The 18,796-nt window shown below is 42.3% G+C and overlaps 1 protein-coding gene across 1 annotated transcript in view; it reads left to right on the forward strand.

Annotated features, from left to right (window-relative positions):
* Nucleotides 1–17,048, forward strand: part of LOC138638316 (inactive ubiquitin carboxyl-terminal hydrolase MINDY-4B-like) — a 134,893-nt gene extending 117,845 nt beyond the window's left edge. The window contains exons 12-13 of the mRNA XM_069727524.1: nucleotides 401–581; nucleotides 16,730–17,048. Coding sequence (XP_069583625.1) covers nucleotides 401–581; nucleotides 16,730–16,872 — 324 coding nt within the window. The 3' untranslated portion in view covers nucleotides 16,873–17,048. The remainder of the gene's footprint in view (nucleotides 1–400; nucleotides 582–16,729) is intronic.
* Nucleotides 17,049–18,796: the final 1,748 nt, after the last annotated feature.

An 18,796-nucleotide genomic window follows, 5' to 3' on the forward strand; every position in this document is an offset into this window, starting at 1 on the left:
CATCGGGGGCTTATCTACAGCATTACAGAATGATGTAGATTAGCTCCTGATGGCGGAGGGCTTAGCTCACCTTCGATTTTAGGGGTGACAGGTTCCCTTTAAGGACACCATCATTTTGGTCCAGACCGTTTTCATTAGTTTGGTTTGTTAAATTTTTCTGTTGAACAAAAGTTCAAAAGTAAGGTCTGATTTTCAATAGTTGATATTCAGTAACTTTAAATTGAAAATGACTTTTATCAGTTTCAAATTATTTTAGTGACCAATGGGAGTTTTTCCTACTTTATCTGAAGGGTACCAACAATTATGTCCACATAAGTACATGCAAGTCATGTTGCACAAGAAATTTGTATGTCTATATGTTTTATTAATTTGACATTAACATTTTGTTAATTCCTCACAGGTGGGCAGCATGCTAAAAACGCCAAAGTATCCTATCTGGCTGTGCAATATTAATGGAACCTACAGCGTTCTGTTTGGAACAAATACGTCTCTATTGTGTGACTGGAAAATGGAACATAATTTTGAGCTTTATTTCTACAGTGGGCAGTTTACCCAAAAGAAAACAGCACATCTAACAGTTGGTAAGTCTCCATCGCATTCATGAAATCTTTGGCTTATACAGTTATATGAAAAAGTTTGGGCACCCCTATTAATCTTAAGCTTAATGTTTTATAAAAATTGTTTTTTTTGCAACAGCTATTTCAGTTTCATATATCTAATAACTGTTGGACACAGTAATATTTCTGCCTTGAAATGAGGTTTATTGTACTAACAGAAAATGTGCAATCTGCATTTAAACAAAATTTGACAGGTGCATAAGTATGGGCACCCTTATCATTTCTTGTTTTAAATACTCCTACCTACTTTTTACTGACTTACTAAAGCACTTGTTTTGGTTTTCTAACCTCATTGAGCTTTGAACTTCATAGCCAGGTGGATGCAATCATGAGAAAAGCTACTTAAAGTGGCCACTTGCAAGTTGTTCTCCTGTTTGAATCTTCTCTGAAGAGTGGCATCATGGGCTCCTCAAAACAACTGTCTAATGATCTGAAAACAAAGATTATGCAACACAGTTTTTCAGGGGAAGGAAACAAAAAGCTGTCTCAGAGATTTTACCTGTCAATTTCCACTGTGAGGAACATAGTAAGGAAATGGAAGAACACAGGTACAGTTCTTGTTAAGGCCAGAAGTGGCAGGCCAAGAAAAACATCAGAAGGGCAGAGAAGAAGAATGGTGAGATCAGTCAAGGACAATCCTCAGACCACCTCCAGAGAGCTGCAGCATCAACTTGCTGCAGATTGTGTCACTGAGCATCGGTCAACTATACAACGCACTTTGCACAAGGACAAGCTGTATGGGAGAGTGATGCGAAAGAAGCCGTTTCTGCAAGCATGCCACAAATAGTCGGCTGAGGTATGCAAAAGCACATTTGGAGAAGCCAATTTCTTTTTGGAAGGAGGTCCTGTGGACTGATGAAACCAAGATTGAGTTGTTTGGTCATACAAAAAGGCGTTATGCATGGCGGCCAAAAAACACAGCATTCCAAGAAAAACACTTGCTACCCACAGTAAAATTTGGTGGAGGTTCCATCATGCTTTGGGGCTGTGTGGCCAATGCCAGCACCGGGAATCTTGTTAAAGTTGAGGGACGCATGGATTCCTCTCAGTATCAGCAGATTCTTGACAATAATGTACATGAATCAGTGACAAAGTTGAAGTTACGCAGGGGATGGATCTTTCAGCAAGACAATGATCCAAAACACCGCTCCAAATCTACTCAGGCATTCATGCAGAGGAACAATTACACTGTTCTGGAATGGCCATCTCAGTCCCCAGACCTGAATATCATTGAACATCTGATGTGTTGGATCATTTGAAGAGGGCTGTCCATGCTCGGCAACCATCAAACTTAACTGAACTGGAATTGTTTTGTAAAGAGGAATGGTCAAAAATACCTTCATCCAGGATCCAGGAACTCATTAAAAGCTACAGGAAGCGACTAGAGGCTGTTATTTTTGTAAAAGGAGGATCTACTAAATATTAATGTCACTTTTATGGTGGGGTGCCCATACTTATGCACCTGTCAAATTTTGTTTGAATGCAGATTGCACATTTTCTGTTAGTACAATAAACCTCATTTCAAGGCAGAAACATTACTGTGTCCAACAGTTATTAGATATATGAAACTGAAATAGCTGTTGCAAAAAAAACATTAAGCTTAAGATTAATAGGGGTGCCCAAACTTTTTCATATAACTGTATGTGTAACGGGGTCTACCAAGCTGGGGTACCTCTTTCAGTACCACCCCGTGTTTCAGGAGGTCCACTCTGCTTTGGCTGGAGTCTGAATGAAGGACGCTGGCTGGAATTGCTTGGTTACATGGGCACATATAAAACATCACTGCTTCTCCATGTATTTCTAGTCTGCCAAAACTTTACTCACAGGACACAGAATATATCACACCGCTACAGAGGGCAGGCCGATAGAAAAGCGGCAGGCCAGACATACATTACAATAGCCGCAGGTGGCCGGAGCCTGCCGATATTTACTGTGGGAATTACAAAGGTGGGGGGGTGGACAAAAGGGGAATATCGTGTCCCCTCTGCCCAGGGGCGCAGCCTGTGGGCTGATGCATTAGGGACATGCATCTCACATGGAACCTATTATACATACATATAACTGCACAACATATTCTGGGTGCTGAGTGGTTCCGTAACACGTAACAATATGTTATAGATTTTACTATCCATCTCTGGATATAAATAATAATTGCTCTCCATGCCAACAAAAACATCACACAACTAGATGTGGTCAACATAACATTTAACAAATTACAAATGGAATCAATACAGTGGCATGTAATAGTTTGTGCACCCCGGGTCAAAATGACTGTGTGAACAGTTAAGCAAGTTGAAGATGAAATGATTTCTAAAAGGCGTAAAGTTAAAAATGACACATTTCCTACTCATAACATATTACGATAGCGCATATTGTAAAATATTCTTATCAGTAGCAGCTGATCAATGTCATATAGTTTACTGCTTTTTATTAAGCTAATAAAAAGCAGTGAATCATACTGCTCCTACTATTCAGCCATTGTACCTTGATCAATAGCTCACACATTATGATGCCCCTCCACACACACACAGAATGATGGCCCTCACAGCCACCCACACACACTGAGGGCCCTCACAGCTCCCCCACGCAGTGTGATAGCCCCCAATTTCTCCCAACTACTGACAATTAAAAAAATATAACTAATCACCTAGGCATGTTCCAATCCAATACTCTGGTGTGCCTTGTGTGTGGACTGAGGTTCCATGTAGCAGCACGATGTAGTGATGTCATTACACCTGCTGCGCTGAGACACAGACGCTTAGGCTAAATGGTGGAAAAGTGAGCAGGTGTCTCCCTAATCTACTGTTGCATTCATGATTATCTGCATCCTGAAATAAATATCAGATTATTCTGAAGTGTCAAATACACATTTCTTTTGCATGGCTTTGACAGCTATCTTCTGTGAAAATTGTGACTTGCACTGACCAGTCTAGTAACCAAAACTATATGGTGTGTGAAAAAGTCGCCGGCAAAGTACTGGAGGAACGATATGTGTCACTGAGGTTATTAACTTCAGTGATATGAGCCTAGGAAAATGTTCCAGCACACTGAGTGCTCAGCAGGGTTAATCGGCCATATTAAGGGCTAGGTTTAGTGAATAGCTGAAGAGTGGGTGGGAAGCTGCTCACCATATCTCCACCCCAGGGTGGATTCCAGAAGGTTAATACAGTCTTCTGGCTCATTCAGCATTAAGTGTGCCTGGAGAGGAGAACTCCAGAAAGGCAGTGTTTATTTTGCTAACTCTACATTGGTTTATGCAGTACATATTAATAAACCATTCTAAGATTTAAAGAGACAGCATTACTGTGTCTACCTCTGTGTACAGCTGAGTGAGATGATCTACCACAGCTGTTGCTAGACGTTTAGGCAACTTCCCCAAGAAGCACTTGTGATGGCTGTGGACAAACCACTTGTCTTTGGTGAAGGCGGCCTTAAGCCAAGAAGCAACATCAGACATCATAGAGGAGCTGATCAAAAAAGCGTCAGCAAACCCAACAGCAGCTGCAGCTAGCACAACCGGAAACTAATAAACTGTTAGTGCAGAAGCTCCAACAACAACTGTAGCAGTTTAACCCCTTAAGCCAGGGCCATTTTCCATTTTCTTTTTTTGCTCCCCTTCTTCCTAGAGCCATAACCTTTTTATTTTTCTGTCAATATGCCCATGTGAGGGCTTGTTTTTTGTGGGACACCATTGGTTTTAACATATCATGTACTGGAAAACGAGAAAACAATTCCAAGTGTGGTGAAATTGCAAAAAAGTGCAATTCCACAGTTTTTTCTTTATTTTTTACCATTTTCACTAAATGCTAAAGCTGACCTGCCATTATGATTCTCCAGGTCATTACAAGTTCATCGACACAAAAATGTTTAGGATCTTTTTTATTTAAGTGGTGAAAAAGAAATAAAAAATTTGTTAAAAAAACACGTCAAGCTGACGTTTTTATGGATATGATTTTGGTGTTTAAAGGGACTCTGTCACCTGAATTTGGCGGGACTGGTTTTGGGTCATATGGGCGGAGTTTTCAGGTGTTTGATTCACCCTTTCCTTACCCGCTGGCTGCATGCTGGCTGCAATATTGGATTGAAGTTCATTCTCTGTCCTCCATAGTACACGCCTGCGCAGAGCAATCTTGCCTTGTGCAGGCATGTACTATGGAGGACGGAGAATGAACTTCAATCCAATATTGCAGCCAGCGGGTAAGGAAAGGGTGAATCAAACACCCGAAAACTCCGCCCATATGACCCAAAACCAGTCCCGCCAAATTCAGGTGACAGGTTCCCTTTAATACGATATTTTGATTGCCTGCTATTGCATTGTATTGCAATGTAGCGGCGACCAAAAAAACATAATTCTGGCATTTTGAATTTTTTTTCTCATTATGGCGTTTAGTGATTGGGTAAATTTTTTTTTTATAGTGATAGATCAGTCGATTCTGAACACAGCAATACCAAATATATGTATATTTGATTTTTTTTTAATTGTTTTATTTTGAATGGGGCAAAAGGGGGGTGATTTGAACTTTTATATTTTTTTTTATTTTTTAACCCTTTTGAGACGAAGCCTGTTTTCATCTTAATGACCAAGACAATTTTTACAATTCTGACCACTGTCACTTTATGAGGTAATAGCTCTGGAACGCTTCAACGGATCCTAGTGATCCTGATTTTGTTTTCCCAAGACATATTGTACTTTATGATAGCGGTAACATTTAATTGATATGACTTGCATTTACTTGTGAAAAAAATGGAAATTAGATGAAAATTTTGAGAATTTGGCAATTATCAAACTTAATTTTTATGCCCTTAAATCAGAGCGTCATATCACACAAAATAGTTAATAAATAACATTTCTCACATGTCTCACTTTACATTAGCACAATTTTGGAACCAACATTTTTTTTGTTAGGAAGTTATAAGGGTTAAAATTTGACCAGCGATTTTTCATTTTTTCAACAAATTTTACAAAACCATTTTTTTAGGGACCACATCACATTTGAAGTCACTTTGAGATGCCTATAAAAAAGAAAATACCGAAAACTGACACCATTCTAAAAACTGCACCCTACTAGGTACTCAAAATCACATTCAAGAAGTTTATTAACCCTTCATGTGCTTCACAGGAATTTTTGGAATGTGGAAGGAAAAAATAAACATTTACTTTTCTTTCACAAAAATTTTCCTTTTCTCAGTCGCCCATGACAGCACTACCAGAGAGAGAGGGAATCCGCCCTTCAGGAGAGGAAACCTACAGGATAAAAAGGGCGGTACCTCTCTCCTGCGTCAGTTTGGTTTCCTGTCCTGACAGGGAACCCTCTAGGATGGTACCTGAGATCCGGAGCCGACCTATGACGGCGGGGAGGCCCCTGTCACGGCTGGCGCGGTATCCGACGCTGCCGCTGCTGGGTCCGATGGGGCTGCAGAGTGCGCGGAGGGAAGCGCGGCCGCCTCCCCAGATTGGGGTAGGGGCTTCGGGGACCCGGTGTGCCTCGGCGGTGAGCAGGCACTTCCTGATTCGGAGCGGTGGCGTGGTGTGTGTAAGGACACCAAGATGGCCGCCGCACCGGATATAGAAAGTACTACTTCCGGGTCCCGGGCAGAGCGCGCATGCTCAGTGATCCAAGGGGGATCAGCGCTTTCCGGGAACGCAGCCCTGGAGGAGGGGGTGAATCGGCGCCAAAAGATATGATATTTAAACACCGCTGTGGAACCGCTCCTTGCTGCATGCAGTCCTAATAATGGAGGACAGCGACCAGCAGCTCCAGCAGGCGCAGCCCTTGCAGCAGCAGCAGCAGCCACCGCAGCAGCAGCAGCAACGCCAGCGGCACCACCAGCGCAAGCCAGATGACCAAAAGAAAAGGTCCTCTGCAGGCACCCGCAGTACCCGCTCCAGCAGCCATTCCACGCCGCGGAGTAAAGCCAATATGCCTAACCAGTTGACACCGCAGACTACGGATCTGATACAGGATCCTATACCTCCTCCAGAACCGGTACCTGTGGCTGCGCAAGATGGGTGAGTGATCTTCGTGAAAGTTCACCAAATAATTGGGGTCCCCCTTTTCCGTTTGTTTTTAGGCAAGAAAAAAAACAGAGAAAACTAAGAATAGAGTCTGCCCCTTATGCAGTGAACCCCTGTTGCAAAACTGGGATAAGAAATTGTGTGGCTCCTGTATAGGACAAGTCCTATGTGAAGAAACCCCTAGTTTCGCCTCTGAATTGCGATCTGTAATAAGATCAGAGGTGGAAACAGCATTTAAATCTCTTAAAGGGGAAGGGGTCGAGGAAAAAACACCTGTGCCCTATTCTCACTCTGATTCTTCTAGTCCTGAGGGGGACGCTTCAGACAGACAGGGTTCCTCCTCCTCCTCGGATTCTGAGAGCGGAGGCCGCCACTGCTTCCCATTAGACGAAGTAGATGCCCTTGTAAAGGCCGTAAGATCAACCATGGGGGTTGTAGATCCTCGTCCTGACAAAACAGTACAGGACATTATGTTTGGGGGCCTAGGACAGAAAAGGCGCAGAGTCTTCCCACTTAACGAGAATATTCAAGCATTAATTAAGAAAGAGTGGGAGAAACCAGAAAGGAAAAATTCATCTGTCCCCTCCCTTAAAAGAAAATATCCCTTCGAGGAAGAGGCTTCTACGTCATGGGACAAGGCACCAAAACTCGACGTAGCAGTAGCCAAAGCGTCAAAAAAATTCGCATTGCCCTTTGAGGACATGGGAACTCTGAAGGATCCCCTCGATAAAAGAGCTGATACTTTCCTTAAATCGGCAGGGGGGTGTCTAAGACCTGCAATAGCAGCCGCATGTACTTCCAGATCTTTAATGATCTGGATAGATAACTTGGAAAAGCAACTAAAAGATGGAGTATCTAGACATAAAATGATTGAATCAATTCCCATGATTAGAGGGGCGGCAGCCTTTTTGGCAGATTCATCAGCCGATTCAATCAAGCTTACTTCAAAATCGGCAGCCCTGTCCAATGCAGCTCGTAGGACGCTGTGGTTAAAAAGCTGGCCGGGCGACCTACAGACCAAACAAAAACTCTGTTCAATTCCATGTGAAGGGAAATTCTTATTTGGGGAAACCCTAGATGACATTTTGCAAAAAGCAGGGGATAAGAAAAAGGGGTTCCCTATCTTAGCCGCACCATTTGTTAGACGGCCCTTTCGGAGTAGGAAGTTTTTTCGCAGACGTCCCCCAAGGGAACAGAACAGATGGGATGATGGGAGAAGGAAGGATAGGGGCTTCCTCTTCGGTAATTCTCCAAGAGATAAAAAAACCCCTAAGTGACACCTTCCCCAGGGTGGGAGGGAGATTGTCTCAATACCTTCCGGCCTGGGAAAAAATTTCAACCAATTCTTGGATTTTAGATCTGATAAAGATGGGACTTCAAATAAACTTTACCTCCCTTCCTCCCCAAAACTATGTGGTCACCCCACTAAAACCCTCACCTCAGCAACAACAGGCCTTGGAACAAGAAATTTCAAAGCTCATAATGAAAGATGTGATCCAAGAAGTTCCCCTACTGGAAAGAGGCAAAGGGTTCTTTTCCCCACTATTTCTAGTCCCAAAACCGGATGGTTCTTTCCGCACAATAATCAATTTACGGAAACTAAACAGTTATGTAAAAAAATCAATCCTTCAAAATGGAATCAATAAAATCAACAATAAAAAACCTGTTTCCGAATTGCTTCATGATAGTGTTAGATCTCAGCGACGCGTACTATCATGTCCCCATCCACAAAAATGCCCAGAAATACCTCAGACTAGCAGTAGTCATGGGAGGAGAAATAAAACAATACCAGTACAAGGCCCTTCCATTTGGCATCTCGGTAGCGCCTCGTATATTTACCAAATTGGTAGCGGAAATGATGGCCCACATAAGAGAAAAAGACATTCTAATAATACCGTATCTGGACGACTTCCTAATTGTCAGCAACTCGGCCCAACATTGTCGCCAACAATGCGACAGAGTGATAAAAATCCTAACAGAGTTAGGTTGGCTCCTAAATCTCCAAAAGTCAAAACTAGAACCGACCAGGGTTCAAGAGTTTTTAGGCCTCACTTTGGACTCGATAACACAGGAATGTCGTCTTCCAAACCAGAAAAAACAGAAAATATCAAATCTTGTGTCCAGAGCTCGTTCAAACCCTCATATGACCCTGAGAGGGGCGATGTCACTGCTGGGGTCCCTTTCTGCTTGTCTCCCGGCAATACAGTGGGCACAAATTCACACGAGGGATCTCCAGTGGGATATTCTGAGGAATCAGGTTACACTGGGGGGACACCTAGAAGGAAACATGTCTCTAAATTCAAACACTATTCGTTCCCTAGCCTGGTGGTTAGATCCCAACAACCTATCAAAGGGGGTTCCGTGGGTAATAGAAACATCTCGGATAGTTACCACGGATGCCAGTCCCACGGGGTGGGGAGCTCACCTGGACGACAGTATCACTCAGGGGGTCTGGACAGATCAAGAATACGAGGTATCTTCAAATCAAAAAGAACTTTGGGCAGTGAGTCACGCTCTATCATATTTTCTTCCCAGCCTACAGGGGCATCATGTCCGGGTTTTTTCGGACAATCAGGTAGTGGTAGCCTACCTGAACCATCAGGGGGGAACCAGATCCCAAGCTCTAATGAACACCACTTCCCAGATCTTCACATTAGCAGAAGTCAACTTCCTATCCCTCTCTGCGCTGCATATAAAGGGGGTAGAGAACCAAAAAGCAGACTTCTTAAGCCGTACCCGATTAAAACAGGGGGAATGGGCACTAAACCAAAGCATCTTCGATCGGATTACCAAAATCTGGGGGGTTCCTGTAATAGATCTCTTTGCCAGCACAGAAAACAGGAAAGTAAGGGAATTTTGTTCTCTGAACCCCAAAGGGGGCCCTCGGGCTCTGGATGCATTTACGATCCCATGGACTCAGGGTCTAGCATACGCGTTTCCTCCTTACATCCTTATTCCGGCTGTTCTGCGGAAAATCAGGCAGGACAGGGCGAGAATCATCCTAATAGCCCCCTTCTGGCCCAAAAGGGCCTGGTTTTCCTGGCTGAGAATTCTATCGGTCTCCGATCCCTGGGTTCTCCCGGATCTTCCGGATCTTTTATACCAGGGACCGGTGTTCCACCCTCAGTCAGCAAACCTCCACTTGACAGCGTGGAACTTGAAAGGTCACTACTAAGGGCAAGGGGCTTTTCAGATAAGTTAGTATCTACACTATTAAAAAGTAGAAAATCAGTAACAACTAAAATCTACGGTAAAACTTGGAAAAAGTTTTTGTCCACCTCTGGGGTAAAATTACAAGACGGGGTCCAAGTGGTCAAAATATTAGAGTTTCTGCAAAAAGGCTTAGATATGGGCCTCTCGGTGAGCACCTTAAAAGTGCAAATAGCGGCCTTAGGTGCATTATACAGTGAGAGTATTGCCTCTAACCCATGGGTAACAAGGTTTATTAAAGCTGCAATACGGTCTAAACCTTTAAAAATCAGAAGCCTTCCGACCTGGGACTTAAATTTAGTCCTATCAGCTCTGACAGAACCTCCATTCGAACCCATAGATTCATTACCAATTAAAATCTTATCTCTCAAAACGGCCCTTCTCACAGCGTTGACATCTGCCCGTAGAATTAGTGACCTCCAGGCTCTATCTGCGAACCCTCCATTCACACAAATCATGGATGATAGGGTAATACTAAAAACAGATCCCGCTTATCTACCCAAGGTTGCTTCCAATTTCCACAGGTCCCAAGAAATAATCCTTCCCTCCTTTTGTCCAAACCCTAAAAATAAAAAAGAGGAAAAGTTCCACACCTTAGATGTGAGAAGGTGTTTAATACACTACTTAGAGTCCTCCCGACAGTATAGGAAGGAAGGGTCTCTCTTTATCTGTTTTCAGGGACCTAGGAAAGGACTCAAAGCCTCCAAAAGCACTATAGCTCGCTGGGTAACTGATGCGATAGCCTTGGCATACTCGTCCACGGGAAACGCAGTTCCTGAGGGGCTCAAGGCGCATTCTACAAGAGCCATGGCGACCTCCTGGGCCGAAAGGTCGGAGGTACCAATAGACAAAATCTGCAAGGCGGCCACCTGGTCATCACCTTCAACCTTCTTTAGGCACTACCGCTTAGACTTGGCCTCTTCGTCTGACTTAGCCTTCGGAAGAAGGGTCTTGCAGGCTGTGGTCCCTCCCTAAAGCAATGATCTCTGTAATTCTCTCTGGTAGTGCTGTCATGGGCGACTGAGAATACGGTAGTTACTTACCGATAACGGTATTTCTCAGAGCCCATGACAGCACCTGCTTATTCCCACCTTATCACGTGTGCGGTGAGCACCTTATTATATGAAATGTGGGTTTCTAATTTAGACATGGTGTAATCCTGATAAGTATTTTGTTAAAATTGTATATTTTCCTGTTGTCACTAACCTGGAGGACCTCTGATGCTATGTAAACCAAACTGACGCAGGAGAGAGGTACCGCCCTTTTTATCCTGTAGGTTTCCTGTCCTGAAGGGCGAATTCCCTCTCTCTCTGGTAGTGCTGTCATGGGCTCTGAGAAATACCGTTATCGGTAAGTAACTACCGTATTTTCCCCTATTTCTTTTTACTTTCGTAAGGGTAAGAGGAGAAAATGGACAATACATTTTGTTGTGCAATTTCTCCTGAGCATGCCGATACCCCGATAACATATCTATTGTTTGGGCACACAGCAGGCCTCGGAAGGGAAGGAGCGCCATTTCGCTTTTTGAATGTAAAATATTCTGGAATAATTAGCTTTTGGAGGAGCCCCTTATGTGCCTAAACAGTGGAAGCCCCAAAAAGTGACACCATTTTGGAAAATAGACCCCTTAGGGAACTTATCTAGATGTGTATTGAGCACCTTGAACCCACAGGTGCTTCACAGAAGTTTATAGCGTAGAGCCGTGGAAATAAAAAAAAAAAAAAAATCACATTTTTCCAAAATAAATCATTTTAGCTCCAAATTTTGCATTTAAATAAGGGTAAAAAGAGAAATTGTGGCATAGAATTTGTCGTGCAATTTCTCCTGAGTGCGTAGATACCCCATATGTGGACGAAAACACCTGTTTGGGTGCACGGCAGGGCTTGGAAGGGAAGGAGCGCCATTTGACTTTTGGAATCCAAAATTTTATGGAATAATTAGCAGACACCATGTCGCATTTGAACAGCCCCTGATGTGCCTTAACAGTGGAAACCCCCACAAGTGACACCATTTTGGAAACTAGACCCCTTATAGAACTTATCCAGATGTGTATTGAGCATCTTGAACCCACAGGTGCTTCACAGAAGTTTATAGAGTAGAGCTGTGGAAATAAAAAAAATCTAATTTTTCCCAAATAAATCTTTTTAGCTCCATATTTTGCATTTTCATAAGGGTAACAGGAGAAATTGCACCATACAGTTTGTTGTGCAATTTCTCCTGAGTGCGCTGCTACCCAATATGTGGGGGAATACTACTGTTTGGGAGCATGGTAGGGCTTGGAAGGGAAGGAGCACCATTTGACTTTGTGAATGCAAAATTTGATGGAATAATTAGCAGAGGCCATGTCGCTTTTGAAGAGCCCCTGATGTGTCTAAAGAGTGGAAACCCCCCACAAATTACACCATTTTCGAAACTAGACCCCTTTTGGACCTTATCTAGATGTGTATTGAGCACCTTGAACCCCCACATGCTTCACAGAAGTTTATAACATTACATTAAAAAAAAAATCCAATTTTTCCCACAAATCTTTTTTTTTAGCTATAAATTTTGTATTTTCACAAGGGCAAAAGGAGAAAATGGACCCCAAAGTTTGTTGTGCAATTTCTTCTGAGTTCACCGATACCCCATATGTGGTCGAAAACTACTTTTGAGGTACAGAGCAACGCTCAGAAGGGAAGTAGCACCATATTACAGTGCCGATTTTTCTGCACTTGAGGGTGCCATGTTACATTGACAGAGCCCCTGAGGTGCCAGAACAGCAGGACCCCCCATAATTGACCCCATTTTTCCATTTAAACCTCTCAATGAATTAATCCAAGGGTGCAGTGATTATATTGACACCACAGATGTGTCACAAACGTTTATACCATTGGGCAGTGAAGAAAAAATAATTTACATTTTTACCAGCAAGATTGTGTGTTAACTCCAAGTTTTTTTTTTCACAGTGGTAAAATGAGTAAAAGTGGCACCAGAATTTGTCCCACAATTTCTGCTGAATGTTGAAATACCCGATATGTGGCTGTACAGTATTACTACGCCATATTGAGTGACTCTGGAGGGACAGAGCGCTATTTGCCTCCTAGAACGTAAATTTTCCTAGACTAGTTTGCGGATTCCATATAAAGAGCCCCTAATTGCTAGAAGAGCAGAATCCCCCCTCAAGTGACCCCATTTGGAAATTATAACCTTTGGGAATTTATCTACAGATGTAGTGATGATTTGGACTACATGGGTGTTTTCCATAAACAGGCAGCAGTGGATTTTGCTGAGTAAAAATTGCAAGCTGCCATTGTAGTGAGCAGTACGCTGTAGTGACCAATACATTATACACAGCTCATGCTTCCGGAGACACAGACCTGTAAAGGCGGGCTCTCATCACTACAGAAATGGCAAACATGTGGGCGCTATATGTGGTACACTGGAGCTCAGAAGGGAGAGGGCATTTGGATTTGGGAGAGAAAAATTTGCTGAATTTCTTTTGGCGGGGGAGGAGCCATTTTGCTTTTCCAGAGCCTTTGTGCTACCAGTAACGTGGAAACCCCTATATTTCCGTTAACAGATGACAGATCTGAGTGGGGACTTGCTTTTTTTGTGGATTGAGTGGAAGCTTTTATTGGGAACATTTTACATAACATTTGGGATCACATTTATCCAGCACTCTACGCTGAGCACTTACTTTATGGTTTCCATCTAAATCTCTGAGTGACGTGATTCAGATGAAACCCCCGATGGATCCATTCACTAGAGTGAGGAAGCAGAGTTACTCTGGACTCCATCTGGGCTCTGTTCCGCGGTGTCCTTTTCAGAAGTGCACAAAACTGTGGCGAATGGCACTTTAATGCAATCCTAAAAGGACAGACCCCATCGGATCACAGGTCCTATGGCGTCCACAGTGCCTCCATCTGCCTCATTATAGGGAATCTTCAGCCAGAGGGTCTGTCTGAATCACATATTTCAGAGATTTCCACGAAAACCCCGATGTTAGCGCTCAGCTCAGAGCGCATGATAAATATGCGCCGAGTCTTACTGCGATCTTGGGGAGGCAGAATGAAAAAATCAACAGCATGTGAAGAATTGGTTTTATTTATTTTTTTATGCCATTCCTCGTGTGGTAAAAGTAATTAGGTGACTTTATTCTTCGAGTCGGTGTGATTACAGCGATACCAGATTTATATCGGGTTTTTATGTTTTGCTGCTGTCGCACACTAAAAGACGCTTTTTATTGCGAAAACTAGTTTTTGCGTCACCATATTTGAGAGCTATAATTTTTTCATATTTCAGTCAACAGTCATGTTATGGCATGTTTTTTGAAGGACGAGTTGACTTTTCTATTGGTACCACTTTTGGGCACATGACAATTTTTAATTGCTTTCTATTCAGATTTTTGGGGAGACAGAATGAACAAAAGCAAGCAATTCAGGAATTGCTTTTTTTTTATACCGTTCAACGTGTGGTAAAATTGGTAAGACAGCTTTATTCTTTGGGTCAGTACAAGTACAGCGATACCAAATTTATATCTTTTTTTAGCACTTTTACACAATAAAATCTATTTTAGAGCTATAACTTTTTAATTTTTCTGCTGATGGAGCTGTGTGGCAGCATGTCTTTGCGGGGCAAGATGATGTTTTCAGGGGTACCATTTTTATTTACATCCGTCTTTTTGATCGTGTTTTATTGCACTTTTTGTTCAGCGGTATAATAAAGCATTGGTTTTTGCCTCGTTTTTTTATTTTTTTTACAGTGTTCACTGAAGGGGTTAACTAGTGGGACAGTTTTATAGAGCGAGTCGTTACAGATGCGGCGATACCAAATGTGTACTTTCACTGTTTTTTTATTTATAAAAATATATATTTTTACACTTTATATTTTTTTAACTGTATTACATTGTCCCAGTATGGGACATTATTATTTTACAGCAGATTGCTGAATTGCTGATGACACTCTGCACAGCAGATCCTGATTTGACAAGCAGGTAAAGAGACATGCCGGCGCCTGCTCCCAGCAGGCGCTCACAAGCCACCTCCCTGCAGGACCCGGTGGCCATCTTGGTGCCTGAGGTCTCCATGGAGACCATCAGAACAATGTGATCGCATTGCGTTATTCTGATGGAAGCGCACAGGGAGCCCCGTCACTACTGACAGCGGCTAAGTGTGAACAGGTGCTGAACCCAGAGTCGCCAACTCGTATATAGTTAAGTAAATAAGGCAGCACACTGCAGCGCTAAAACATGCAAACTTGAAAACACGAAATTTGAACTGCATTACTGTACTAGAAATATGAAAAATGAGAGCTTTTAGCGCATAAAAATGTTTTAATTACAGCAGGTCCAATACCCCTCCACAGAGAGAGAGAATTTTAGTCTAAGAAGAGGTTTCACATGTACCCATTCAGATGGAAACGTTTATTCTCAGCGAGGTAAGGCAAGCGTAGGACCTGGTATAAGAGATGCCGTAAAGGGGCTACCAGGTACACATAAAATTGGCCATTTTTATGCGCTAAAAGCTCTCATTTTTCATATTTCTAGTGCAGTAATGCAGTTCAAATTTCGTGTTTTCAAGTTTGCATGTTTTAGCGCTGCAGTGTGCTGCCTTATTTATTTAACTACTGACAGCGGCATCAGAGGGCTTAAATGCCCACGATCGGTGCTAGCACCGACAGCAGTCACATACAGCTGACACCTGCACACGATCGCCGCAGCACTCAGTGTGAGGCCGTGCGATAGCGGCGCCGTACTAGTACTGCTCTGGGCACGATCGCATCTCCCGCAGAGCAGTACTAGTACGAAGAATGTCACAAAGAGGTTAATATTTTAAAAACTTTTTTTTACTTTTTGCATGCTTTAATAGTCTTCAAGGGAGACTAGAAGCTGCAGTACTTTGATCGGCTTTGCTTCACAAAGGCGATGATCAGATCTCGGAGGAGCGCTCATAGAAATCGGTCTGCTGCAGACCTCTGGTTGTCATGCCGACCCATCGGTAACTGACGTTAATGTGACAGGGTCACCAACGGGTGGAGACAGTGATGCGCTTCCTGTAAGCGTGAGTTAAATGACGCTGTCAGAGATTGAGAGCAGCATTTAACTACGGTAGTTAATAGCCTTGCATGGATCGCGATTCCACCCGCGGCTGTTGTGGGCACGTGTCAACTGTATAGATCAGCTGTCATGTGACTGGAATGGTGTGGGCTCAGTTCCGGAGCCCGCACCAAACAGGAGATTGCTACGTATGCGTATTATTACGACACGTCGAAAAGGGGTTAAGTGTTTGCTAAGTACCCTATTGTTATTTACATGCACTATTGCTTTTTACTTACGTATAGCAGGGGTACATGTTCATTTTGCTTCTTTCTTAGGTTTTGACTGTTTGATGGCCAGTATGCACATGCTCCTACACGTTGCATGTATACCAACTTGATCTCCATTGAATAGTTGGTTAACCACTCTGAGGATGTGCATAAGGCTAGGGTCACACGACAGTATAAAAATGAGTCCGATTTTCATCCAGAAAAGAATGATTTTTTCTCAGTTTTCATCCATATACAATCCTTTTTTTATGGCATCAATTAATTATTTACAAGACCAGTCACATTTTTTAATGTTACAGAATTGTAATGTATCCGTAAAAATGGGTTGTCATACCGTGACTCCATATGGCATCCATTTTTTTTCTCGTACCCATAAAGTTGAATCACTGAGACTTATCCGATCTGTCAGTGAAAACAATTGACCAACTGCAGTGTCTCACTGAATAACATGGATCAAAATTGGATATTCCTCGTCCGATTTATAGGCTCCGGTGCACGAGCCCTTAGACTGTGGACCGTATGAGGATTTCAAATTCACAAATAATGCAGTTTATTTTATAAATTACTGTTGTTTTTCTTTCAGATACCCACTCACATCACTGGGAGGAATCATACAAAATAGATGAAGGTGATCATGAAAAGAAATTTCCATCACTTGAGATGATCATTAGAACCAAATGGGAAGGGGCTGCTATAAATTGGCATGGGACGGTGCCATTTTTCTAAACATACAAGTATATGGATTCTAAAGGAAAGAAAATTAAATGACAAAATTCAGCACTGGACACTTTCTTTATTATATTGGGCCTCCAGCCAATGGATAGTTAATGGCTTTCCATAATATACTGGAGCCTTGATGGTTTGAACAAAATCAAAGCAATAAATAAGACTATATAAATAAATGTAAAGTCATTTTGCGAGAAGATTTCTGCAGTCATTTAAAGATCATTCATTTAAGTATGTAAGCTAAATACCATGAATATGGAAAGCAGTCTGTATTTATGGTCAGAGGAAGTGAAGTCACATTCACAGAAATACATTTATCTCACTATAGCTATGAATAACAAAAACTAAAAATTGAGCATAGACAATTTATTTTACTTGCTTATATAGCGCCATCATATTCTGCAGCGCTGCACAGACATTATCATTACTGTCCCCATTGGGCTTCATAATCTAGATTCTCTATCAGTATGTCTTTGGAGCGTGGGAGGAAACCGGAGAACCTGGAGGAAACCCACAAAACATGGGGAGAACATGCACACACCTTGCAGATGTTGTCCTTGGTGGGATTTGAACCTAAGACCCCAGTGCTGCAACGTCACCGTGCTAACCACTACTTCCAACATTATCTTATATTATTTTTTTTTATTTCTTGACATACTCTAGCAAATAGATGTATAAATGGTAGGAATGACGTTCCTTTGCATTTCCTCAAATATCTCCATATTAGAACATGTGCAAACGATCAGAGATGGTTCAATGTTTGTTCAGGATTTGACACAGGTAAAATCTGCACCAAATCTGCATCTGTGGTCACTGGCAGGTCACCTGCACTTTAACCTGCTTTTTTGATGCGTTTTTTCATTACATGTGTTTGTTTTATTGCTTGAAATAAAGCTAATTGAAAGTTGGCTTCTGGGAAGGAAAAAAAAGTGTTTTCCTGTTTGCAGACATATTGGGGGTATGTTCCCGGGGTCAGTAAATGCTGCAGGTTGGACGCTGCCTACATCTGCAGTGTCCAACCCGCAGCGTCCAGCTGTTACAGCATAGTGGATGGGATTTCAAGAAATCATGTGCCCTCTATGCGTGCACCAACGCCCGTGGCTCACCCGCAGAGACGGAAATGCGGCACGTCTTTCCAGACAGCAACATGTCAATTTATGTAGCGGAGACGCTCAGTCTCTGCTGCGTAAATTACCCATAAACTTTCATTAGATACTGTAAAACCGCATTACATTCCTAATCACATGCATATTAAGTGCAGGAACGCAGTTTACTACACGTGTACTAATTTACATAATGGTGAATCTTGTGACACAGAAGTACATGACACAGGAAATCAAGAAAAGCACAGAAAGGTCAGTTTAATGTAATGTCCTCCCCTCTTTTTTTAATAAATAATAATTTTTTTTTAAATAGTGTGGGATCACCTTATGTTTGTTAACCAGCTAGAGTAAGGCAGACTTTCAGGCTGGTAAGGATCCAATATCCATGACCCATGACTCCCGCGCCGCTCTTCCTGGCTACAGCATAAGGTTCCACCTTAGTGACATATTCCTTATTCAAGCGCTGCAAACCATTTTTCTAGCAAACGAACTGAATACATTATTTTCTTCCTTTTGGGGTTGTACGTATACTACTCATTCTCTGATTAAGCGGTATATGATTAAGGACCCGTGGGTTCGAAAAGTCATATATTCATAACTCTTTTTGTTACATTTATTTAGAGATGATTCATTTGTGTTTGTACACAATAAATTGTTCAAGATTTTGCATGATATTCCACTTGTGAGTGCGGTGTATTTTCAAAATTACTAGAATTTAGGACTTTGATCCACTATACCAGCACCACGAATTTATTCTTTAAAAGAGTGCAGACCAATTTTTTACAAATCGATGGCCAAAAGTAAAGACACCCCTGCAATTC

Source organism: Ranitomeya imitator, chromosome 5 (genome assembly GCF_032444005.1).
Source record: "Ranitomeya imitator isolate aRanImi1 chromosome 5, aRanImi1.pri, whole genome shotgun sequence".
Classification (NCBI taxonomy): domain Eukaryota; kingdom Metazoa; phylum Chordata; class Amphibia; order Anura; family Dendrobatidae; genus Ranitomeya; species Ranitomeya imitator.